The 26,961-nt window shown below is 41.7% G+C and overlaps 1 protein-coding gene across 3 annotated transcripts in view; it reads left to right on the forward strand.

Moving 5' to 3' along the window:
* Nucleotides 1–1,756: 1,756 nt before the first annotated feature.
* Nucleotides 1,757–26,961, forward strand: part of mcama (melanoma cell adhesion molecule a) — a 35,093-nt gene continuing 9,888 nt past the window's right edge. The window contains exons 1-3 of one of the 3 annotated variants that reach the window (XM_086098790.1): nucleotides 1,757–2,612; nucleotides 25,555–25,688; nucleotides 26,642–26,870. In XM_086098790.1, coding sequence (XP_085954916.1) covers nucleotides 2,558–2,612; nucleotides 25,555–25,688; nucleotides 26,642–26,870 — 418 coding nt within the window. In that variant the 5' untranslated portion in view covers nucleotides 1,757–2,557. The remainder of the gene's footprint in view (nucleotides 2,613–25,554; nucleotides 25,689–26,641; nucleotides 26,871–26,961) is intronic. The other 2 variants (XM_086098791.1, XM_086098788.1) reach the window with 2 other exon arrangements.

Here is a 26,961-nt window from a genome sequence, read left to right on the forward strand (position 1 = left end):
TTAAAAATTAGGCGTCAATGGCAGTGAATGAGTGAAAAGTACCGATAGTCGTTCATCTATTTACATGAAATCCTTCAGCACAAAATGAACTGCGCACACACAATCCTGGGTTCATCCTGTCAGTAGATATTTTTATTTATCCCTCAACGAGGAATTCAACAATGAGTGATATTGTCATAAAGTGGCCAAAGTCAAATTTTGCTCTTGGACCCATTGAGGCTTGCAGGGTCTGCTCTGGGTAGCGTAGGTTCGTGCTAGGCTACGGTGCGTTCAGAGAATTCAGTTGACCTCACGACAGAACGGTAAGATTCGGTAATTGGAATTTTAGAAGGCGCTCTTGTCTTTTCGCCATGGAGCCTACTCAGTGCTCGGCACCCCGCCGATTTATTTCCATCTGAAAATGCCACAGGGCACTTGAGTTCTTTGAATTACATTTTGCGTCCCTGAGACAACACGCGTGCAAACGCGTCAACAAACCCCGCCGGCGGACCGGCGGCAAAAAAGAAATGACACGGCTTTGAGAGAGCCGAGCCACCAAACCAAGTCGTAAATGTTCCACGCTTGCAGCAGCTGAAGGGGCTCATGTGAGGGTGATGGGACAGCTGGGGGTGGTTGGTCGGAAGGGGAGGTGGCGGTGACCCCCGGAAGCTTCCTTTGTGGCAGCTGTTTTAGCAAAGGTGGCTCCTGCGGAACCAAATACTTCCTGGTTCGTCAAGCCAAATATTTTGGTACCTTGATTTCATGCTAAAGTCTGAAAATTGCATGAGGGACTGTAGCTCAGCTGTCCCACGTGAGGGCACTTTGGGAAAAACAAGTGCTTTAAATTTATTTTCTTTCTTTCAAGAAAAGATGATCAGATCCACGCTTTTCTTCTCACGACCACTAAGGGAGCATTTTTGCCTGACTTCTGGTCTTAGCTTTTGCATGCTTAAAAAGACAAGCAATTACTTTGAGTTGTAATTTCTTCCTCGTCATTGTCTGTCAACTTTAAATGCGGATTATTTGTATGTTTTTGTCTTCAGAAGCGAGTCACCACAAGTTGTGGTTGAATACTGTGTTTTTGTTTGAATCTCTGAAATGCAAAAATGGGAGCGATCCAACATTCACCTTCAAAGGAGAAGTCAAACGTTTTTAGCCTGAAGCAATGAGACACGCCCAGGTTATAAGGTTAGCATAATTATGTATGAGCGTTATACTTACATTGATTTCATCATGTTACAATGTTTAATAAAATTAACTTTTTATGTGTGACATGCAATAGGATAGATCATTGTTTTGATATGTATTAGTTTAATTCCATCTTAAAAACAGCACTATAATGAATGAAATCATTTGTAATATGGCCAAAAGTTTAGCAGGAATGACTTATCAGGTGATTTTTATTCATTCATTTCAGCCTACATTTATAAAAAAAAAAATCTTGATTAAAATACATTCATTAGAATATAAATAAGGAATAATGAGCTATTCTGAAAAGGATGTGATTTAGGTGTGGCATCGTGATAAGGAATTGGACCTTGAGGATTTAGATGAGGTGGTAAATCAGGACGTGATAAGCGGTTGTGACACGCACGCACACAGCAAAAAAAAAACACTGACGCTTTAACCCTCCTCATTTCCCTCCTTAAACTCAATCTGGTCTCAATTTTGTAGTTTCTGTTTGTCTCCTTCACTATTCTGAAAGTCTCCATCCTTGATGTATAGGTTTTTTTTTTTTTTTACTTGTCTCCCTCCTAAATCTTGCCTCCTTCACAATCTGTCACCTCTCATCTGCTTGTGTGCTTCTCTCATCTCCTTCCTCAATCTGGTCTCCTGCCTCCTTCACTCCTTGCGTCCTTCTCCTGCCATTGTGTCCTCTCACTTGTCTTCATGTCCCCTTCACGTGTCTCATTTGTCCTTGACTCGTCTCATTCACTCAGCTTTGCCTCTTTTTTTTACAATCATGTCTCCTTACCTCATCTCCGTGCCTCCTTAATGTATTTACTCCATTTGTCTCCTTGATTTTTCCTTTTTACTCTTCGTGCCTTTTTCTCTTATTTTAAGTAGTCTACAGTTTATTTCCCTGGTTCCACGTCTCCTTTCTCCTTCATTTCTCTTTGCTTGTCTCCTCGCTTCCTTCACTTATCTCCGTGTATCTGTTTCTTTGTCTCCATTCAACTTTGTCCCCTTCGCTTATTCATGCGTCCTTTACTCATCTCTTGACTCCTTGGTCTCCTTAATATGTCTCCTTTGCTTCTTCCCTTGACTCCTTCATTTGTCTATTTCACTCATTTCCTTCACTCAGTCTCGTCTCCTTAATTTGTGCTCGTCTCCTTGTTTCCTTCGCTCGTCCCCTTAACTGAAATTGACCTCTTTCATTCTTCCTTGCCTCCTTCACTCCTTGTGTGATTCCTCAGTCTCGTGAATCGTGTCCTCCTCCTCCTCCTCCTCCTCCTCCTCCTCCTCCTCCTGGCCGGTGTTGTGCCTTTCGGGCTGCAGTCTACCACCAACTTGTTCTCGCTCTCCTGCGCACTTGCTTTAGTTTGTAGCTTGGATACGTCGAGCTAGGACAGGCGACATGGCTCTCCAGCAACGAAGAGCGTATTTCTTTCTCATTCTCCACGCCTGGAGCGGTGAGTTGAAACCAACAACTCTTGACATTTTTTTTTTTTTTGTAAGTGCACTTTTAAGCGCTGACTTTGAAAGTACAGTAGTCGTTTTAAATTCCGTCTCGCGCACGTGTAGCTAACTTGTTGGCGTCCCTTTCGGGGTAGCATCATTTCAACGACAATTAACGTGTTTTTCATTGATAAGTGCATTTTATACAACACGCGGGTATATATATTTTCGTATTTGCTGACGTTTTAACGCAGCAGAAAGTCTCGCTAATGCTTTATGTGTTTAATTAAGGCACTTGAAACAGTTAGCGCCAATGAACCTGCTGATAAGCAGTTTGAAACTTTATCATTGAGCATAACAGAAAGCCCCTTTCCCCCAAATGTTGCCAATATGTTTGTAAATAATCACGAAAATCTTTTTGCAGTCCAAGCCTATTAGTAGACGCATTTTACAAGCATTGAGAGAGTCATGTGCCACATTTTCACCTGCTGAACTTGACATTCATTGTAATAGGGCACTAAGGCTGTCGTTAAGTCTAAATAGTCTGTTTATTCGTGTTTAAAAAAAAATCTTTATTTGGGAAGATTGCCCCACTTCGTTTCTACCACAGACATATGACTTGTTTTAACGTGTGTTGCATAGTGTAATGTTTTTACAAACTTTGGATTGAGATTGAGTAAAATGTTAGCTTTTTACGTGTAGTCTATGTAACTCATTGTTATGGCAATATTTTATTACATTTTGTGTGCAAACTAATTTTTTTCCCAGCGCAAAGGCGTTCTAATCTCCACATTGTTGTTGCGTGATAAGACACTGACTCCATCCTTGCCAATATTATCTATAAGAAATCATTTTACAAAAATTAGCTAGTAGCCTATTATTAAGATGTAGTGGAACTAGTTAATCCAAACCCCCTAACGTGTTTGAAATTCAACACGTGGGATGTGTAGTTCAAATTAAATCAGAGCTGGCTTGTCTCATTAGAGCCTCAGTGGTGCAGTATTTAGTTTCTTGACGATGCAGGCTTGGCATCAGCTGAACTGCAAACTGCCAAAATATTCCCTTGGACTCCCAAAGACTTTGAGTCATGTCTGGCTTTTGTGTGTGTGTGTGTGTGTGTGTGTATGTGTGCGCTCACGATCAGCAGTTACATCTCATTAAATGTTGGTTCAAGTGCATTTATTCAATAATGCTATTAACGGCGATTAATGGCTATTATCCGTCGGATACAGAAGGGGGGTTTGGGATAGAAATCTCTGCTTTGTTGTTGCCATTATGGAGCGAATACGTCAGAGATCTTAAGAGAACATCATTAAATGTCAAAAAAACAACCGACAAAAGCTCATCTTGGCAAAATTTCACAGGATTTTGCCAGACTATCTCGCGAGATAGCAAAAATACAGCCCAAACTATATTTATGCTATTTTATATGTGATGTTTTAAAAATATGGACAAATCAAAGACGGAGCAGCGTTCCAGAACATATTGTTTTGGACCTTAGCAGTTCCGCTTTGCTGTGTGTTATTGCTATCATATGACGACATGTGATGACTTTTCCTACCTGCCTTTTGGTGACCCGCAAGTCGCAGTACTTAAAGAAAATGCCAGTAAAAACAGACGTCTCGTAACTGAAGCTGGCTTTTACTGCATACAAACAAATAGACGATGTACTGGAGGACCCTCCCAATGGGACAACACTCACCTTATCCTTATTTCGCCCCCTTAAATCCCTGTTTTTGACTCAGCCTTGTCTTAATTAGGTTTACCACAACCTAATCCTCGTCTTCCCTTCTACCTCCTTCGGAGACGGACTAAAGCCGTCTGTTTTGGGATTAGCTTGCCGGCCGCTGATGGAGAAGCCGCTGAAGCAGGTTCTTGTCCCTCTAATGGGCCTTGAGGAGCACTTACCTAAATACAATTTGTGGCCACAGGAGCGCTATCTTTTTTTCTTTTCTTTTTTAAATGGAAGCGAAGCCATGGCGGATATGACAAATTCAAATCAAGTAGTGGATGCTGACCTATATTGATTTCACAGGCCGCTGTTCATCAGCATGATGGCCGTGATACTTTACAGGCACCGTTTTTGTGCATTAAATCAGCAGCGCAGTTTTCACGGTGACGTCTACAAAACACAGAGTGGCGGCCGCAGAAAGCGGGTCTACTCATGCCGTTCCATTATGAAGCTCTGCACATCAATCAGGCTTCATCGGCCGCCTCTCAGCCCAGCGAGATCCTTCAAGTTAAAATATGTGAGACAGCTGCACGCCGAGACAGTTGTTCAACGTATGGAATCTGACAGTGCAGCATTTTTATGAGCCAAAACAAGTAGCGGCACACAAGAAGCTCAGTTAAGTAAGTTATGTGTATGCTTGCAATGCGTATGCTTTTGAACGCTAATCTCATTTGAAAGGGATAGTTTATGGATTGTTTGGTTTGTTATTTACTGTACAGTGCTGGCTTGATTTATGAGTTTAATTCATTCTGTGACCCACACTTCAGATTACTCCTCTCTTAATTTATTGTCAAATATAAATATCCAAGGCTTATTTACAGTAATGTATACCTGAAATACATGACACACTGAGCCATAAGACGTTTACAGAAAGCATTGACAGATGTTGAAGGCGTTGAAAGACGTTGACAAAAAGCACAAGTGAGCATTTTGCATGGATATCAGGAAGCGTATTTTGTGAACCCAAGCAATATTTGGTCGGAAAATGTCAAAGTGTACCACTGTAATTACGTAGTAGGAAGTCGAGGGGTGCCTCAAGGGTCAACGAAGCTGCAATGTTGTTAGGAGAGAGATTTTGTTATTCTACCTGTTAGCTAGTTCAGAGGCTTACGAAAGTCAGTTTAATTTTGGTAGTGTAAGCTGAATTAGTATTTCGGTATGAGTCATAATCTTATCTCTAACGTGTATATATATAGATACAGAACAGTCAAATTAAAATATTTTAAAACAGTAAAGTGATAACTGAACATGCCTTTTTGTGCCACAAGATGACATATTCTTATGCCACTGCGCAAGCTAGTTCTTTGCGCATTGTTCATAACCTTGTATGTCAATAAAGTCATTTTGGTGAAGAGCCCAAGAAAAGATTTTTATTTTTCGCCGTTGGAGTCCAGGTGCATTCGAGCCAATGGGATAGTAAACCGCATAATCTGATAGCTAAAAACCTTGTTCTACACCAATTTTGTAATGCCAGATTATCACCTACTGGACTGGAGGGGAATAGCATGGCAGAGTAGCTCTGATTTTACATTCCGAAAAGTTCAATTTTATGATATTTCAGGCCTTGGCGGAGGTCTTGTGCTTAACTGAATGACATTCCAGTCTAGGCGGAAATAGCCACTTACTTGAATGACGTTTTTATTATTTGTAAAGGATATCGGATCAAATCGTTTTGATCATTTGTGAAAATTGTTGGTTATTTTATTCCACTGAGTAAATCATCCTGGTGTAAATACTGGCTTGGTCTCTCCGTGACCCCGCCTCTCAGCATCCTCGGCCGAGTGCCCGAGGATGCCTTGCTAGCGCCGCCGCGCTCGTGTGGGCGACGCAGGAAGTGTGCAGCTGTTGGTCGCAGTTGTTGAGCAGGATTAGTGCCGTTAGCCTGAGTGATCGCCGGGACTGACAGCCATGCAATCGAATGCGCCGCCTCATTGTTTTCATTAAAGAGAGTGCACCGCGTTGATGCGCAGACAATGGTGTAATACCACTGACTTAAGTGCAGCCTGTTGTGCCTCACTCAAACATGATATATGTAATTAATTGGACTTTTCGCTGGATGTTTCCGGAAACCTGATGAGAGAAGCAGTTGTGCTGAGTGAGGGTTTACTGTAAAAACAGAAATTGCTAAGTGACGCTTGACATTACGGATGGTTTATACATTTGAAGCTGAAAAGACTCACTCAAATTTGGTGTACTTTTTTATATTTTTCCTCATTCCACACCATTTTGTAGTGGTTCGCTTTAAAGCAGTGCTTTCCAAACTTGGACCAAAAATGCCCGACAATAAAATGACTTCCAGAACTTTAACCTCGCAATAAGCAACCTCATAAAAACTGAGCCGTGACCCATTTTAAAGACTCGGCTCAGATGAATCCCATCGTGCTTTTGGACAATCAAAGGCAAAGCTGACGTCTACCCGAAAGCTTAAGGCCGTGTGGCTTTTTTTTCCAAGGCTTTTTAGTGTGCGCGTTCTCCTCAGTGGATGGGCTGATGTCAGAGCGGGATTTTATATCCAGCAGCAGCTGCCTGTGTAGTTTGATCCCACGCCTTCCGGGAGGGAGTTTCTCTCCCGCAGCTCCCGTATCGACTACCTCCTCGGTGCCGCGGAAGCGCCCGGAACGTTCCTCCCTGCCGCTGCACTCCTTTATTCTAAGCGCACCATTTGCAAACTGTGGAAAATCCATACGATGAACAATGTGCCCTTGAGAAGATAAGACCTGTTTGGGGAGTTTGAGATAGCAAACTCAGTCTTAGACCAGATTACTCATGAGAAGGAGAAACAGTTACTTACAAACTCTTCCTGCATTTAGTAGTTAAAAGTACAATGTGTACACCATTACTTATTCTTTTAAATTGCCGCTGGGGAAAGACATAAGCTATTTTCCGGGATTTGGCAGCTCAGCTCGCACAGTTTGAATTGTTTGTACAGAAGTGTCAAGCGAATTGTGGTTGGTGTGGTTTTTCTCTGCTCCCTTATTATTCGCCTGAGCATTAAGCTATGAACAAATATTCACCGTGACGCTTGTTTACACTTAAAGATCTTCTTACTCCCTGCTTGTGTTGACAGACAGTCTGTCCGGGCGAGATTACATGCTATAGCGTGTCAGCTTTTACAGGACACAAAAAAAAAAAAAAAAGCAACATATTATCAGAAAACGCTTGTAAGAAACACAAAAGGGAACATAAACAACTAAAGATAGCTGAGAGACACGATGAACTGTTGCATGCTGACCCAGATACAACTCCATCGTCCATAACATTGCGATCCCAAGAGAGACTCTTAAATCATGTTCTCATAAACCAAGAGCAGATAATGAACGTATTGTTTCCGTTTGATGATTAACAGTAATCATGTACTTTCTTGCTTATCAATGTCGGATTGACGCGTGCAGGTCAAAATTGTGTTGTTATATTGGGCCTGTAGCCTTTGAATGGCGTTGATGATTATGATGTCACATTCACGGGCGACAACTTAGTGACAAAAAGAACTTGATTCTTATCTTAAAAGATTGGGGACCCGCTGCACAGTGCTAAAAATTTATCACTGACGTCATTGTTTAATCTACTGTAGTTCTACCGCACTTTCGTCACATAATAGTTGACTATGAAGAATCTTTAGTCCATCAATCGCTGGCCTACAGCCAATTTTAGAACGGAACATTTTAACACTCTTAACTGTCATAAAAGTGTAAGAAATAAGATAACTACCGCATAATAATATTAAAACTAAGAAAACGTTGAAGGCTGAATTGCAATTTTTTTAAAGTTTTATGGGCATTTCAGTCGAATAAAGTTGAATAAAAAAAGTTTGCATTGTAAATTATACATACTTGTATGAAAATGTAGCAAATATTGATCTATGACACACGTGTTATAGACTTTTTGGGGAACAACTACATAAACGTTCTTTTTCTTTGTTCTCTTAATGTGGTCTTTGCACACTAGACATTTAAAGGACTTTCATTTGCAGCATTTCAGTGCGAGGCAGGTTTGGCTCGGCCGCTTATCTCGCAACTCTTTATAAGCAAACGTGGCCATCTGCACATGACGTCCCTTCATATTTGGAAGGCCCATCTGTGGGACACATGGCACTCTCTTGGGCCGCCATCCAATTCTTGGCGTAAGTCCCATCAGTGTCAGACCAACAGACAACCCCCCCCCCCCCAAAAAAAACACCCTCCTTCATTAAGGGGCCTCTCCCGCCTTGTCTTCCTCAGCCAGCAAACAGAGCTTAATCGGCAGCTGCGCACATCTGACGTTGCACGCTGTCGCATGAGGTGCACTACTCACGTTACACAGAAACCGGACACCACAATAGTGCGGGACCTTCCCGCCTTTTCTGAGCCGTGCCCCCCCCACCAAATCCTCTGCACACCTCTCTCATGCCCCTTCTCATCGCCATGCCATTTTTTGGGGGGTTGTTGGGCTTTCTGAGTGCAGTTGATGAGCCTGGGAATGTTTACTTTGCTCCGAAGGCTGACAACATCAAGGAACGCGGAAGAAAGAGAAGCATGCGGATAAAAGTTGGAATCAACTTAATGAATGTAGGATAGATGTTGGCTGGAATAAAAGAAATACCAACCCTTAGTCCATCTAGATTTTGTCATTTGGTTAACAAACCACCAATGCCAACTCTAGTGTTTGAGCAGCATGAATAAAGAGTCTGTTAATTACCTTTAAGTGCTTCTGATCCTAATTGAGCAGTATTTTTTACTTCCAGCAAGTGCGAATTGTGGTAGATGAGACGTATTAACTGCAAATTGGCTCGATTTTTAGTTAGTCGACAGGTCAACACAAAAACACATCCAGTGTAATCTCGGTTTTTGTGATTAGTCCATTCCAAAAAGTCTTATTAAAACACAATTGTACAAAAACGGAAGCAAATTTGATCTATAGTTAGAGATGAACTTACTAAATTCAGCTCTGGTTACTTGTTGTTGGTTTGTTAATGGGGGAAAATCTTTGTGAATATCCCTAAAATTTCTTACGTGGATTTGGTAAACTGATAACAGCATTCCTACTCTACACAAAAACATTTACATTTTCAAATACTCGTTTCATGCGATATTGTAATGGAAACAAATGGCAACAAAAGTTTCTGCTGGCTCTTAATGCTTATGACGCCTGGCATATTGTTGAATCCTCGGACCCCATATGAGCTTTCTATTAAAGCAAAAAAACTGCATTTTGTGCACTTTTGTTTTGTCAAAATATAGACTCACGTCCTTGATCATCTACTGTTTTTCCCCCCCTCACAAACGTATAAAAAATAACCAAGGTGACAAATAGCCCCTTTTTTTTTGAAACCGGCATTGCAGAGCAATTATATTAACGTACACTGCTGAGTTGAGTCTTTCTGTAAAAGAAGCCATGATGAACTCTCGTCGCTCCGGCTGGCTGGAAAAGAACACATTCCCTCCTAAATCCTGAGGGCTTGAGAGGTGTGAAACGTGACCTCGATAGCATGATGTCAGCGGCCAAGAGTTTCACTTCTATCTCGAAGTCAGCTCTCTTGTAATGGATCTGAGGCTTGTTTCTTCTCGGGACAAAGCCCATGCCAACGAGCCGTCTCCACTTTATTTGCTCAGGGCATCCCCTCGGACATCATCTTTGTTGCGAGGAATGCCAAGTCGTCTGATAGCTTTTGTTCCCCGTCTTCACGTCAAACAGCCAAAAGTGACCAGCGTGAACCTGGACACTGTGAAGAAGCTTGTTAAATATATATTTATGTGCTATTCAGCTTTTGTGGGATTAGGTTGCAGCAGGATGTATCCAGCAACGGCGGCTTGAGTAACAAAATAGGAAGTAAAACATTTTCTGTGACATTTAAGGGCAAAGAGCACAGAAGAGCCATTAACACTCATCAGTCAAAATAAGTCGTTGCAATTCATTATTTTCGAAAGGACGCAGCCTGGGCAGGTACAAGTCAGGTCACAAAGTAGCAAACTTTAACATTAAGGTGTCACAGAAATGTATTATTTTAAACCTTTGGACTTGCTAGCTTCTAGTAAACTTAGCTGTGTTCCACTAATAGTGATTTGACTTAGAGGGATTGGAATCGCAGCTATCAACTGGCGGACTGGCTAACAGGCAGCTAACTGTACGCTCTCATTAGCTGACACGCAAATCACTTACCAGGCCTTTTTAAAGCCATTTATACTCAACGTCACAGATATTACAGTGGAATGTGAGGATGGTGACCCCAAGCGGCAAAAAAAAAAAAAAAAACTGCACCTCACATGCCTGTAAAAAAATTAAAATTAATTTTGATCTGCTTACTCGATCAACTGATGAGATGGGCGGTAAATTATTCGATTCTAAAAATATTTGATATTGGCAATATTTTCAAATGTTTGAGTTTTTTCATTTCATGAGGCTGACATAAACGAACAACCAAAAATTATGTTTTGTGTTTATTTTCAGTTAGAAATCTCTCACAGAATCAATAAAGTGTCTAGTTAATAACCTAAAAACAGTTTCCTGAAGTTTCCGATGCCTGGCACGGTGCCAGTAGCCCGCCTGTCACCGCACCATCATCAGCATCTGTTGTCAAATTAAAAATGATGCGGGCTAGAACGCGAGACTTTGAAGTCAAAAACACATCTCTGTGCGGATCCTACATGTGCACATGAATATTCATGCCAACCCCGAGGCTAACCAAAGTGTTTTCCTATTGTGCTAATGAGCTGTGTTATGCCACAAATGCCACATACGGTATAGCTGGCTGGCTGTTTTCACCCCCACTGATTAATCCCATCATTACTGTAAACTCTGCAGTCGTGTATTGGTTTACATTCTTAATGAGCTTTTCATTGTGTTGCCGTTCCTTAAAGTAATCTCACTGTTAAGCAAACCGTAAGAAGGGTTCGTTATGATATCAGGCACAGGTTCATGTGTCAGTACATCTCTAAATGTTTTGCTAACACCGTAGGCTCGACTATCACGGTCAGATTGATGTCACCTCTCATCTTACGAGGGGCTTCTCTCCCCTCCAGCTGATTCATTGTGCGGGCCTAATTATTTTTGTCTCTCTCTTAGGTTGGGTTATCAGTTTCAGGGCATTTGTTTGGCAGATTCCCCAGAGGGCTAATCTCTTTAAGTGTCTCTCTGGAGCACTAAACTAAGAGAGAGAGAGAGAGAGAGAGAGAGAGAGAGAGAGAGAGAGAGAGAGAGAAAACAAGCTGGTGGAGGAATCTCACCGGCAACTGTTGATTTACAATATCTGCAGACAGTCTGTTCCTTGTAACATTCTTACACATCACGCTTATAAATCAGGGTACAACTTTAACGCAGACTCAACAGAAGACACTGAAACCCAGTAAATATTCCCAATTTATGGGATGAACCAGTGACATTTTGACTTAAGCTCATTGTAAATTCAGTGAGCATCTGGATCCTGATCAAGACTGGAGTGTACCTGTTGAGGTCCTCGAAACTAAACAAACACATCGAGACGGTTGTTTTGCTTTTTTTTTTTACCAGTGATTTCCAAGGCTTGTCCAGGATGCGCAGTTATTCATACGTTGAGAAGAGAATCGTGTTTAGTTTCAATTCTTCAAACTTCCATTCATCCCTTTTATGTTAGTTATCATGTGTGTTGAGCGTCTTTTCACACCTTAATGACAGATGAGACACTAAAATCGTTTCCCGATAAAAAAAGGTCGTGGGTTTATTTCCATGACTGTGAGAACAAATTGGGGGTTGACCTGTAGTCTGGCAGGCAGTCTTGAGATGGAACAGGATAGCAGGCTTTGTTTTCAGATAAGAGTCACACACTCAACAGTGAGTCACAATCAGGATTTATTCAGCAGACAGGACTTTTCGGGTAATTTAGCGCCTGCTGGACACGGCCAATGTCTTTTGAAAACCTGCCTGATGAAAGCGGGAATGTGATCCACCTCTGCGGCTCAAGTTTAGCGTTAGGAATCTACCTTCGGGGGTTCTCTCCTCCCACCCGATTGAAGACTCGAGAGTCCAAACTAAAATCAGCTAAGCTTGTCAGGTGTGCTGGGGTGTGTGATTAGCGCTTGATTGCCTGTTTGGACTCAAAAAGAAGACGGTCATCACAGACATGATGAAATAGACAAGCCGATTGTCTTCAACCAACACAAAGCTTGTCCCGAATGTTTAATGCGAATGCAGCAAATGTCATAAATATGCGTTCATATTGATAAAACAGACCCCATCCAGGGCTGCTTTTAATAAGTAATGAGCCGCTGCACAGGCAACAGATTGTGTTTTCTTAAATATGCCTTGCGTACAGGGCTGAAACATACTACAAACACATCCAACCGGATTCAAATCTTACGTCACTATTTTTATAAACCATAGCCAAATAAAAGCTAAAAATGCTGACACTGAGTCAGCCTGACTGTGACTCTGCAAGGCCCCCTGAAGGGCTGGAGGACTCATGACGCCATGGGCTTCCTCGACCTCCAGCCAGGTTGGCATCTGCTGCCCAGCAGAGGTCCGGAACACCGATATGGACGGGATTTAAATCCTTACACCTTTGTTTGTTAATGGCGGCATTACGCAGAGGGTCATTAGCGTCATGTTATTGTAGATCGCTTTGTCGTAATGTTGTGCTACTTTTGCAGTTGGCAAAAGGCCAACTGATGTTGGTGCTAAATAAGCTTCATTAACTTTTCAAAAGAGATCCAGATTTCAATCTCAGTTACAAAGTTGATTAGTCTTCTAAAGTTTTTCAGATTTTTTCCCCTGACATTTATTCAGCTTTTCTGAGCTCGTCCAAAAGGTATACATGTAAAATTCTACATAGTGAGGGAACAGCAGCCTGTGTGTAAAATTGGCGGACTTGCTGTTTAATACAAGCCTGTCCACAGCGCTGACACGTTCCACGTCTCACCTCAGAAAACTTCTCCAAGCTGGCTCAATAAAGTTAACTTTACCAGTTTTCTGCTCAGCTCAATTTACTCAATCTTCAATAGATCATTATGAAGCTCAGTCATTCTGTAGACTTTCTGAAGCACTTTTTTTCTAGCTCTGTTGCTAACCAAAACAGCAACATGTTAACTGTCTCAGATAATGTGTGGGGTCTTAACTGCCTGTTATAAACTCTCCTGGTGCAGTCTTTAATTTCTCTTTTACGATGTGCTGAATGACGATTAGCCCAGTCTGATTTGTCAGTTTCATTTGTCATATATTGCAATATATATTCTTTTAAGCAACATTCATTAATCATGAAAAATGAAGACCCCAGGAGAGACCACCCACCCTCTGTAGGTATGCAAGTAAATGCCCCTGGACACTATCACAAAATACAGAACGATTAATTATCTAACTGGAGGGAGGCAGGAACAATGTATGACACACTTTGAAAACTGTCTTGACGACTCAGCAATTATTTATCACATAACGATAGGCAACATGAGTCCAACCAGAATAAAAATACAAAAGACATTGGAATCCTTATCTCAGGAATTTTTTTAACTTGGCGTTCAAACACTATTGGGCATCAGTTAGACAGCTTGGGAAAGTGTTGTACTCGTAATTGAATAAGATTAGCCAAGCTTTAATTAAATCGAGAACGCTGATGTAATTGACTTAAGGAGGCCAGACAGGAGCACGAGGAACAAACATCAAAAGGCTGTTTACTTCCTTTAACAACATCAGACTTAATAACGCTCCATGTTTAGGGTTCGCCACGGAAACAAGACCGCCGCGAACAGGAGTCGCCGAGTTGATTCCCGAGGTCGTCTCAGCTGACAGATCAAGGCGGCCGCTCCGCATCTTTGAACTTGACATTTCAAAAAGGCGGAGAGGATAAAGAGATGCTAACATATCAAATCCTCGTCTGCTCCCTTGACCCTCTTATTGCACACTGTTAAGAGATATAATCAAAGAGCAGGGGAGTTTCACCGCATAGTTAACTTTTAGGTGTCAGACTAAAATGTGGGTTTGCCTAGCCTGTGTATTTTCGGGAAATCTCACTTTCCCGCAATGCCGCAAAAAGTACATGTATGACTCTGTGGTGCAATGGGCGCATGTCTGACTCCAGATCAGAAGATTGCGTCTTCAAATCACGTCAGGGTCATTCTTATTGGAAAAGCCTTTCAACTTGTCTTCGTTTTGGGGCAGTGATCGTGTGATCTTCAGTTGATAATTCTTGAGGAAAACCGCAGTTAGGTCAAAAGGCATAAAACGTTTCTATGGTTACCTTTGACATTATTGTGTGAAAATATAGTCAACTGTGTTTAGGTTTTTGTTGGAAAAATAAATCAAGGTGTTATGGTAAGACTGCCAAATCATACCATTTACAATCTAATAATACCAGCATCAACTTTTACACATACAATGAAATATTACAATATTGTAAGTGCACATTCTAAAGATACACTGATCTCACATAAAAAATCATTAATAAACGTACTTAAATTTGAGTACTTGCCGATACCGTATACCAGTACTGTATTTGGATTGTATATTTGAGTTGAATCTGTCAAAATTGTCAAAATGAATATGTCCACAATGTAATGCATGCTAGAATTACATTCAGGATGCTAAAATACACCAAATAGAGCATTAATTTGGAGTCCACAACGTTTGGTTTAGATGTGAGAGCCAAGATTAACTTTTTAATGCTTAAAATGTTTTGTTCATTCCCTGATTGAGGTGAAACTGTCTAAATCTTCAAAATAAACTTGAACACAATGAAATGCATGCTAGAATCACATTCAGAAAGCTAAAATACACTTAATAGAGCAATAATTTGGAGTCAAAATAATGTTAAAAAAACACATAATACAAACCTTTTATGGACATGGCATAATTTTCATTCAAATACACCACTTTTTACAGTAACATTCTGTCATCGCTGGCATTTTAGCATCGAACTGATTGTTCTTCTAACAGTCGTGCCACACATTTCATTTAAATGTAGCCTGTCACACAAGGCATTTCAGTTATTTGCTGTCTCAGTCTGAAAACTATGGTCACTATTTGAACTGAGTACATAAAGAGATGAAGAAGAGAGTACAATCTAGTGGCTATATACAAAGTTGGGCCTACTAAATCAGCTGACTATGGCCCTTCAAACGTCGGCCAAAATAATTGGCTAAAGTGAGTTTTTTTTTTCTTGTTCTTGAATTTTTTTTTGTTTTTTTGTTTTTTACAAACCCAAAATATTCTTCCCAAAACACTGACAGACATTCTGAACAGGTTTTCCACATAAACAGTGTGGAAATGGGGCTAAACATCCCTTAAGAGAGCGTGAAAAATCGAAAATATGAAAAAAACATTATAAAAAAGAAAAAAAACATGACAATGCAAATCTACGGGTGCGGAATTGCGAATATAAAGGGTAATACCACCATTCACTACTAGATGACAGATGTGTCTTATTTGCACATATAGCGGGTCTCATACTGCCCTTTACTACGCCATGACCAGGCATCGTAAATTTTTTGCGGATTTAGAATCATATGCATGACAAACAACCTAGTACCTCAATAATATTAACATTTCGAGTGAGTTAATTTTTGTGAAAAAAATATACACAAAGAGTTCTTAATGTTGGTTTTTTGTTCAACAGTTATGTGCCGTCCTTGATTGGTCATTTTTATGTAAGAGAGCCCTTCGCGCCGTGAAAACCCCCCAAAACAAAACTGGGAACCGAAAAGGAAATGTAGTTAATTTTTTTGTTTTTTTTAACGATATACTTACAGTTGATACCTGTGTGAATGAGAAATAAGCATTGTGTGTTGTCTCGTGATAATTCTCCACTATGTTTACCCCCCTCTTTCCCTCGCCCAGCCCCCCGCAAGCATCACTCCCTCACATCCCTCCTTCCGCTCTTCCCACTGCTCCTCGCACTCCTTCCCACAAATCACTTGACAAATGGGCTGCCCACAGGTGTTGTTAGAGCGCCCCCCTTATCCCCCCCCCCTCCCAAACACTCTCTAAGGGAATAGGGGGGCAACGTTCCCATTGTTCCCAGCTGCCCTGCGTTAAAGTGAAGCGCTCCGCCCTCCATCCTCCGCAGGCCCAACGGGACACAGTGCCACCAGACTACTGGGAATCCAGTCATAACCACAAGCCCGGCTCAAGGTCTTGGCACGAGGCCCATGGCCAGCAAATTAAACAAGTGTAGTGCAGGTTTGTCTGCCAAAGGGAGGATGTGTCCAAAAAGTTCCAGGACTGGTGTGACAAAAGATATGTTTTAAATAAAAATGACAGTGTAAGTAATCCTCCTGGAGTCTAACCCACTGCTACTGTCTTTCAAGGAGAACTGAATGGCAAATTTGTTGTGTCAATACATGTCAGCTGTAAATCTGCAAGAGGTGTCAGTAAAGCCTCTAGCGGCAACCGCTGTGTTGACACAACAAGACAGTTTATAGGGAGAAAATGCCAGTGAGTACATGTTTAAATGAGTGGTGCAACGGCCGGAAGATGTTGCAAATGTCAACTTCAAAATAAATGCCTTCCAAGTAACACATTGACTCAATGCAATTGTCCAGTTATTTGTATTTTTATAATGGAGCCACGCAGCACGTGGAAGGCGTCGCGGCGCAAGGCGGCCAGCCTGACTCGTCCTCACACAACGCCACCTCGAAATTATATTTATTTTCTAATTAAGGACGCCATGAAAGTTAATCAGTCTGTTAATTAGTCTATCATTGTATGAACGACACTTAGCTGCTGACGGGAGCTACATTCACAGCGTTCGGCGAACCGAACTGCAGCTGCATTCAAATACTGTCGGACATTTCAAACTCCGACAAAAAAAGTACATTAATGCATTAACCGTTAATAATTGCAAATGTCTAAACAATGTAGGCTTTCTATCAATCTATAAAAGCTGGCATACATTAAGAAGAATTATGGGTGTGAAATCACTTTTTTTCTTTTTTCTTTTTCACATTATTACAATCAATGGTCCAACTCTGTTTTCAATACCTAATCATCTACTAGGCTTCCATCTTCAATTCTAGTTGCAGCTATGTCAACGAATCAAAATAAAGAATAGACCAGCTGTTTTTTATATACACAAATCTTATAACATTTACCATCAAAAATACCTTTACAATAGTCCCCTTTGACCCCTTACAACAAAACAAAACATTGAACAAGAATAATACTGAGTCAGCTGGCCCCTTTACATTGAACAAACTAATGTTCACGAAAGCAAAGCCTTTTTTCAGTTTATTAGAAAGTAATATCAAATAATTGACCTGTTCTATTGCAGACAAATCTTGTTGCAGTAAAATATTTTGCATCGTCATTTGAAACTACGCTATGCAAATTGAGATTGCTACAGTAGCAAATGCGGTCATGCTGCAGCTCCCCCCCAAAAAGGGTTCGACCAAAACCTGTGTGGTGTGACCAACTGAAAAAGTTGGTAGCACCGGTGCTAACAGTGCAAAAGTTAGTGTAGAGCCCTGCCTCCTTGGCAGGAGTATAGTAGTGCTATACTACGGCAAATGGGCGAATCATCTGCAGCAAAAAGAAAGGTCTTTATTCACAATATTTTGTCATTGTCTTAAATTAAGTTTTATATATCAATATCGGTGAGTAAAAACACGCGCTGGTATCAATATGAAAAAAAAGTTGTATCAAACCTCTCTAGTAGTAGACACATACATGAATGGTTATCTGTTCATAGGAGTTGCCTGTTTGTAATAGTTGTCAAGGAACCGTGTTGGCTCGGCTTTTTGTCTGCCGGATCGTTCAGGCGGGAGTAACAAGCGATTGCCACCAGCTTTCCAGAGTTGTAAAAAAAAACAAAAAAAAACCAACTCTGTCTCGAAGTCTCCTAATTGGCTTTGCAATGTTGTGAAACATCTGCAATCCTCCACTGGCAACAAGCCCACCATGCGCTTTGTTTTCATCCCGTCCCCTCCCCGCCCCACTCCGAGGGAGTCCCTGCCCCCAACGCCGCCTGTCCAGCTTACACTTGTCTTCAAATCTCGCACAAGAATGATTTACCGGCCAACTAGACAAAACACGCACAGCCATAAGGCCAATCAGTTCCAAACATCTTTCCTCCTGGAAATGTTACTGCCGATTTTATCATTGGCGTACTTATCAAACATTTCAAAAAACCTGTTTGAAAGTTTGACAGTTTCAGTTTCTTTTAAGGATTTTCAGACTCAAATGTCCCAATTATTGGAATTGAGCATGTCAAGAGAAATATGGAGCCTTATCTCAAGAGTTTGGTTGCGACTGCGGTGTGTGTCGATCAGAATTGCGGCTTGTAATGGTAATTGTGCTGTTGAATCATGTATGGACTTTTGTGCGTCTGAGGGGTCTTGGGGGGGCACTGGCCCGGGCGCAGGGAGTAGCCTCTCTCCTTCATTATCGCGGCAGTGCACCTGATCGCTCTGATATTCTCTTTGAGAGCATTAACGTCCTCAGCGGGATACTTTGGGGGGTGCAGCGGGGCTTTGCCATTTTGATCCCGATGAATTAGGTGTGGCATGCTCGGCCGGCAGCTCCCCTCGCGTCTGGTAGACGGACGGGATGAAAGGAGCGGGAGTGCAGGAACAGGCTTTTGTTTGGGACAGGAGCAGCATCAATGCTAATATGCGAAAACAAACCGAGGTGCAGCATAATGGTTCGGCATTGGACAATGTTCATGATGGAAACAGATGGTCATTTCTAATGAGTACACTTCATAATGAAATCACATGTTAATTCCTATTGAAAATATTCAGTTTGTTTTCCTAATTGAGATGTTTTGTTTTTATACAGCAATGCTTGAATCGCCTTTTAAATAAGGGTGTAGTTTATTCTGTTTTAATCCAATTCTATATTGTTTTTCCCTTTGGTGACATTTATTTGGACACATGTAAACATTATTATTGGATTTGGATCCCAAAATGTACTGTTCAGCACAATCGCCTGAATTTGCTGCGGGCAGCGTGGTGTGAATGTGAATGAGAATGGTGGTCGGTCCAAATATCTCCAAATGTGCCTTGTTTACTACTACTTATGTCATTTTTGTAATCATTTAAATTTGGCAGCGTTAATTTCCTCTGGTGTGCCAAATTAATAAGTAGGTTGGTTGTTAGTTGGCTAAGTTGCCCCCAGATTTTACTCAACTCAAAAATGTCTCCCTATATTATAATTAATAAATTTTTAATATAATTCATCATTTTGACACACGTCAGTCAGAGACAAGGCTAACAGTGAGGAATACAGAGAAATAAAAAAGATGCCCAAGGTTGATGGTAGCTTTAAATTACTTGAGTAGTCGATTAAATAATTAATAATAATCTTGTTATTATTGCTCCAGTGGTGACGACCCTCTGAACGGTTGTTGCCAAAAGCCGAATGAGTTGATACACATGTTGCAAGGATATTCCGTGTTATGGTGATGACCATAGGGGCCGCATAAAAAGGTCTTTGTTGGAGTTCGGAGATAAGTCGGCGTGCTGTCGCCACAGGTTTGATTGAAAAAGAGGCCTCAGGTTGCGTTAAAATAACAGCCAGTACCGCATCGCCTCATGTCCCGTCTTTCACTCGCTTTATCACAAAGTGTAGAAACCGACACATTTTCTTCAGCTTGACAAATTTGTCGGTTCTTTCGGCACTGTTGGCATTTGGACCAAAAAAACAACAAGAACCTGATGATTGTCACCAAAAATTCTCAAGGGTTAGGTTTGGATTAGGAGTAACTTGTACGTGATAAATTATGCACTGCATAGTTGCGAACTCGGCATTTCCATGTTTAAGCCACGGGGGTCCAATGTGACTCCCAGCTAGCTACCGTTTTTTTTTTACCAATTAGATTCTCGACACTGCTAAATAAGTGTTTATGAGCCAGTTTGTAAACTTGTTTTCAGTCTGTATCGATTGCCAAAAGACCCCCACATGACCCCCACCCTTGTATGTAGGCTGCGTTTAGCCCGTTGACCTTTAATTAGTCAACCTTGCATCTGCGGAGCAAACTGCATGCCTGAACCCGGGCGCGGTGGAGGCGGATTCATTGATGGCAACACATCAGATACAAGCATGAATAAAACATCCGTGTTTCTCCCTTTAATGAAGTCTCACCCACCGGGTGCGATGTTCAAAAATTTATGGACTTGCCTGAGAAGTTGCCAGCTAGCAGGAATAATTTACAATTCCTCAAAAGACAGGGAATATCGGCAGACTTTTTAGTCTGAGGTTGAAGGGCCACAGAAGTTTGAGTTGTGTTTATGCTGACATTTGAGTATTAAGTCATGAAATGAATGCACGAAATTACAGGGGGGGGGGAAAAATTAACATCCAAGTACATTGCATTTCTGTCACAAATTTTGTTCCAAATCAAATGAAAAGTTACATCGTGTATTTCACGTTTCCATTTTTATTTTTTTTACAAATTTAATTAGTAGTTATTCTTATTCAAGCAACGGGTTGCTGTGGAATTTGCCTCGAGGACGTATGTTTATCATTATAATGACTTCCTACAACAAATGGACAATAGATGCAATATATTGGAACATTTTCATTTGCTATATTAACTCACTATGATGACAACTGGCTTTCTTTGGCAACTTGAAAGTCTGAACTTGTCTTCAAAAATATTGAACTCGGTCGTGGAGTACATGAAAAGGAAGTACAAGTTTGAAGAACAGTTCTGGTTGGTACGTCTAAAATCTGTTTTTATTCGTTGATTAGTCTGTGCAAGTTAAAACAGTGGCTCAAACATTTTGCACCAAGTACCTCTACCACCTAAAATAAAACTTAATTCTCCTATTTGTGTGCTTGAATTATTCAGTTAAAATGTATTGCAAAGTAAAAAAAAAAAAAGAAGAAAAAAAAAAGTAAAATATATACCAAAATAAATGTTTAAAAACAATTACTTCTTGAAAACAACATGGAAAATGTCCTGGTTAAAAACACACACACAATAAACAAATTTTTAAAACTTTTTTTTATTATTTAATTATTTATTTAAGTTTTTCACTGAACAGCGACAGTATGCAAATCGGTCATCATAGTGTGGCACACCTGAAGGGTGTCCCCCTGAACATCAATCGTTAGTAGGCGGCGTTGTGACCGTCTGCACTGCTGCATGAAAGAGAAGATAATTGCAAAAAGAGTCTCCTTTGAGGAGATTTCTCGCACTTCCTTATCTCGCTTGTGCCAAAGTATAAAGAAGCGTGGACTCGCTCACGGCTACTGACTGTCACCACGGGAACGCACCACTGGGAGATTTGTGCCACATTGTGCTCCTGAAAAGCCCGGCCCCCCTCGCTATGACAAGGACCCCTCGGCTCTCTGCTCTCCGTCTGTGTGTCCTCTCTTTGATGTTAGACAGTGCACTTTGTCCACCAGGTGTTCAGCAACTCACCAGGCTTTTGCATAGCAAACTCGTCCTGCTTGTCGGGCGCACTTTTATGCTGAGGGAGCCTCTCTCCATACATTTACTTAGCGACACTCTCACTTTTACACATAAGTGGCTTCAAATAAGAAGATTTCTCCTTCTGAAAATTCGCTGTACGTATGAACATGAATCAACAAAGGTGTTCTGTAGCGTTGTTTAGTCCTAGTTGTTCAGTCAAAGCAGCCACAACAAGCATGCATGCAATTGTATCTATCCGCTGCCGCTTTCGCTGACTTGTCAATCAAAAATTGAGCAAAGATGTCGGATTGGACGAGTAAGTGTGCATGCTCCGCTGCGGAAGTTTGCTTGATTGAACTTTTTGGGGGGTATTTTTGGACCAACAGTAACAGCTCATCTCTTGTGTTTAATTAATTCCTCACAAATCTGAATCGGATGAGGGTTCTGTAACAGATTCAATTCATCGTTGGAGGTTCAATGCGGGGGTGTCGAGCAATACAGCCCGCGGGCCAGAATCGGCACATCACGGGGTCCAATCTGGCCTGCACAAACAGCAGTTTTTCACTTAAAATGAACTGTTTTTTCCACTGGTTTTTGTTTAGAAAGTTCATATTACTCTGCAATAAGGTAATAATGAAAAAAATTAGACTATTTTCAGAATGTACTTGAATTTATTTGCACAAGAAATAAACAAGAAATATTTTGATCTGTCGTTATTTATAGCTTTTTAGGCCACGGTCAAACGAGTCCAACCCACTTCAGATCAAATTTACGTGAAAGTGGCCCCTGAATGTTTGACACCCCTATTCCAGTGTATTGTCAATTTGCATCCTCTTTATAGCTCATTTGGGTTTTTTGTTTTGTGTTGTTGGTATTTGCTTCCCATCTCCTGGCTCATAGCCTTGCTTCTTGTGGCTCGGCATTGACTCCATTTTTGCCTCCTTAACGGAAAGACAAAATGAAGGTTTCAAGAAAATGCTAAACTTAGAACGAGACAGACGTGACGTGACGCAGCGGCACTCTGCGGACATTGGAGCTCGGAGAACCGTCATTACGGGAAATGTTTATTATCTCACAAGTGCCCTGGCTCATTTCATGGCTCGCCAGCCACGTGAAGGATTAGAATGAGGTTGCGTCTGAGGTGATTTGGGGCACTTATCAGTGGCAGGGGTGCAGATCTACCGCAGGCCTAAGCTGACAGCCTTAATCAAACCAAGAAGCCAATAACGGTGGCCATTCTGGCTAGCGTCGGAGGGTATTATTGTCTGTGTCTTAATGGCATAATGAACCACTGTATGGGTACGAGATTTCCTCTTAAGCAGCTCCCTCACCATTTATCTCATTTGATTTGCAATCTTATTGTGCAAGCCGTTGTAGAACGAAACAAAAACAGCTGAGCTGATCACGCCATTGTATTCATTTGTTGCTCTCATTTTTTTTTTAGTCGGTAGCATTAGGCAGAAACATCAAAATTTGCTACTGACTTTGTATTGGTTGTAGAATTATTTAGAGAAGGATGATGAAGTCCTTTATTTTCACTTGGAAGTGTTACTGTTCGTACTGAGGCCAAGCTGGGTAAATGAAATTATTTTAATTAAAATGAATAGAAATGCTAGGAATCAGTTTCAGGCCTTGTGATACTTCTGGTGTGCGTGACTTGGCCACTAGTGGGCAGTAAAACACAGTCATACATTTAAAAAAAGAAAGAAAGAAAGAAGACATTCACAGCTAAGTGACTCAGTAAGCTGCAGCAATATTAGTAGTTTTTTGGGGGGGTTTTGGTTTTTTTTTGTGCACAGGATAAAGAAGAATATATGCCTGTAGTGTGTGCAAGGGAAAACGGACACATTTTGTTAAACCTACCTATCTGTGCTTGTTGATAAAGTAGAATCAAACGAATCATATGTAAAATAATACATTAAAAAAAAACGTACGCCAAACTTTTCATCCAAAACTACAGATCTTGCTTGATTGTTTTCGTGTAAACGTGCTCTCAGTGAGCTCTTAATGTTGGACTTTTCACCTGCCGTTTCCTGAAATGTCTGCTATGAAAGGCCTTATTGTGCCGTCGGTGGCATGGGTTTATCTTGTGCACTGATAAGCGGTCCAACTACAGGCCTGATCCTGTCAGCACATTCAAATAATCGTTAGTTGTTTTTTTATGAATCAGCCTGGCCTCAGACAAGTCACAATAAAGAATGCACGCACACACACACACACACTCACACACACACACACACACACACACACACACACACACACACACACACACACACACACACACACACACACACACACACACACACACACACACACACATTCAGGACTTTTGGTTGTCAGGGTCCACGGATCACGGCCCATGTGTATTTGTGCTGTAGTCCGTGCCACATAAAGGCACAACAGGAATAGATAAGAACCAGACCCAAGTTGGCTCTGGAAGCCAAATCCCCGGCAACCCCCCAGCGCTAATCGGATTAGCCGAAAAGTTTTAGCCCCAAAGAGCAACAACATTTTTTACACTGACTTCTGTGACATATTTTGCCCTGCGGCTTGCATAATCTGCTCCTCAAAGGCGCCTTGTCATTTTTTTTTTGTCTGACCAAACAACAACTTCAGCGCACCATGAACTGTTTTTCACCTCTTGCGCTGCGGTTTGTGTGGTTGTGTCTTGTGTTTTTTATGTGTCTGAGAGGGAGAGCGCTGGCAGGGGATGTAGTCCACCCAGGTGGGGGAACAATGGCTCACCCGTCGTCTTTGAGAAATGGTTGGCTGAGCACCAGCCGGACCCTGGAAGGAAGGGGAAGGTGTGGGAGGGAGCAAAACGGGAGTTGTGACAAGGATTGGTGCAGAGCAAGGCAGGGAAACGGGCTGCTGACGGGGGAGCGGTCAGCTGAATGGGGGCAAGTGGGCGGCCACGGGGGCGTCCTCAAGCTCTTTTCATGCTTGGTCTGCTTTAGCAAGCGCTGAAAACACGGAGGAGGGCAGCAAGGTCGCGCTTTTGTTGTCTTATTTTGTCTGCAGGATATTCACAATCAGTGTTTGTATACTTTCGGACAATTAAAAAATAAGCTTAAAAATTGACTGCTAAAAAGAGAAGCTACAATACTACTACAGCTGTCTGTTGTTTGACATATGCTAATTTCTCTTGTGACGATGGTTCAATAATTTTGAAGGATTTCCAAATTAGACCACAACCATAGCTTGAAATGTAAGTTGTAGGTCTATTTCTGGTATTGTAGGCAATTCTGAACATCATTAAGGTTGGTCATCAATTACTGAAGGTTTTTCACTGTTACACCAAATTACCCTATCGTTAGAAATTGCAAATTTATCACCGAGGATCTCACATGCTCAAATTTGTGATAGAGGAGGCAGCAGTCCTTGCTTTGTGCTTGAAATATGAAACAAACAAATGTAGCTGTGTATAAAAAAAACATAAAAAAATACAACAGGCACTTTGAGGGAATTGATCAATGGAAATAAATCAAAGAGTTTGATCCGACAGCGTAAGAGGAGCACAAGAGTATCGTCCAGCATCCCACATAACTCCTGTGAGCCAGATTCAACAGAATATTGGGCCAAAATGTTTTCTTTTTTCACTGTGTGTGAAATAAGAGCAGCCAAGTCCAACATGGCTGAAGAACAACTTGGCTCAGGGATTCAACAGTCCAGTGTCAGCCTGGCGACTCGCCTCTTTCGCCTAAATTCCCTGCGATGATGTCCGGGAAACGGCTTTTGTGGCCAAGATGTGTCAGGCAGCCAGGCGGAAGGAAACGAGACCAGAAAAAGTACGCCATGTGGACAAGAAGCCTTTTCTTTGTTGCGCTTCTGTTCTCGTCTGCCTCGTGCCAAATAAAGGCTTGCATTCGGGTTAGTGTACAAATTAGCAATTCAACGACTACATTTGAACGTGTACTTTTTGTGTTTGCTTCAGTGTGGGCTAAAGTGGAGGTGAGGATGCCCGAGAACGTGGAGGTGTACCTGGGCGACTCGGCTGAGATCCCCTGCCAGTACAACTTCACCGAATCCAACGGCGTTCCCCGTTTTCTCATGATCCAGTGGTTTGTGGTGAGTCTCGCTCGTCTATGTGGGACAGTCCAACCGTGCAAGAAGGATTACGCCCATCTTGTCAGTCTCACCCAGAGTGTGACTTGAATGTAATCAGTTGCCTCTTGGACCAAAATGCACTTTTTCCAACTCGTTTTCACATCATGTATTCCCTCCCGACGCCCCATTTTTCTACATTTGACGCTATTGGCTAAGGTTCTAAGCATTGAGCTCATACAGGCAACGTAAACCACTACTACTTGCTCATTTGTCAAAAATAAAAGCTTTATTAACTGTCCACATGTGTCGACAACGCATGTTTTCCAATAGACGTTGCTTTGACGGTTCCAGTATAACGACGGCAACATGGTCCCATGGCGTTTTGCTCCCTGTGTGAGCTTTAAGATAGCTGACTTTTGTGAGGCTGGTTCTTTTGGAATAATCCAAAGATAAATCAAACGCACTCAAAACGTTAATATGGTCGCTTATTGGTTATTGTTGTGCCACTCTAACGGCAGATTTGAGTTGACAGCGCTGATAAATACACATACTAGCCTTACGCATCCTTATTCTCCACAGTCTACACTTTCCTGCAGTGCTCAGTTTTCATTTTCATTTCTTGGCTAAACACATTGTCAATCGAATACATTTGTGGAGGAACTTAATCGTGTTACGTTTCCCTTCATCTGGCCATTAGCTTGGGTCTTAAAAACGTAGGTGGCCAAAACATGCCTAGTAAAAATTAAACTGCAATAATAAACTAACTACCAGAGGGTGCTGGAACTGCACAAATGGAATACAACCCCTCCTTTTTATCAGATGTGCTGCTTTTAATATCGACGACGATATCATGACAGGATTAATATCACAATATTGCTGTTATCGTTACAACCCTAATAGTAAGTGTATGCTTCATACATGAAGAGTGACAGTCCCAAATCCACTGTGACGTGTGTAACCAACATGGTCTGCAGAAAGACAACGGCGGCAGCTCACGGTTTCGCATCTACTACGGCCATAACGACGACAAGATCGTGGACGAAGACACGGAGTACAGCGGTCGCATCCAGGTGACTTTAGACCAGCACGGGACTCGGCTCACCGTCCACGAAGTGCAACTGTCCGACGAGCGGGAATTCATCTGCCAAGTGAACGGTCTGTCCGACGGCCTCACGGAGCGCAAGTCGCACCTCAGGGTGTTCGGTGAGGAAGCACAGCTGCTGTTACGCGTCATCTTTCCAACACCTGACATTTGTTGCGAAATGACTGAAATACATTTTTTTATTTGTTCCAG

Source organism: Leptonotus elevatus, chromosome 16 (genome assembly GCF_054856555.1).
Source record: "Leptonotus elevatus isolate MCC_2025b chromosome 16, RoL_Lele_1.0, whole genome shotgun sequence".
NCBI lineage: Eukaryota > Metazoa > Chordata > Actinopteri > Syngnathiformes > Syngnathidae > Leptonotus > Leptonotus elevatus.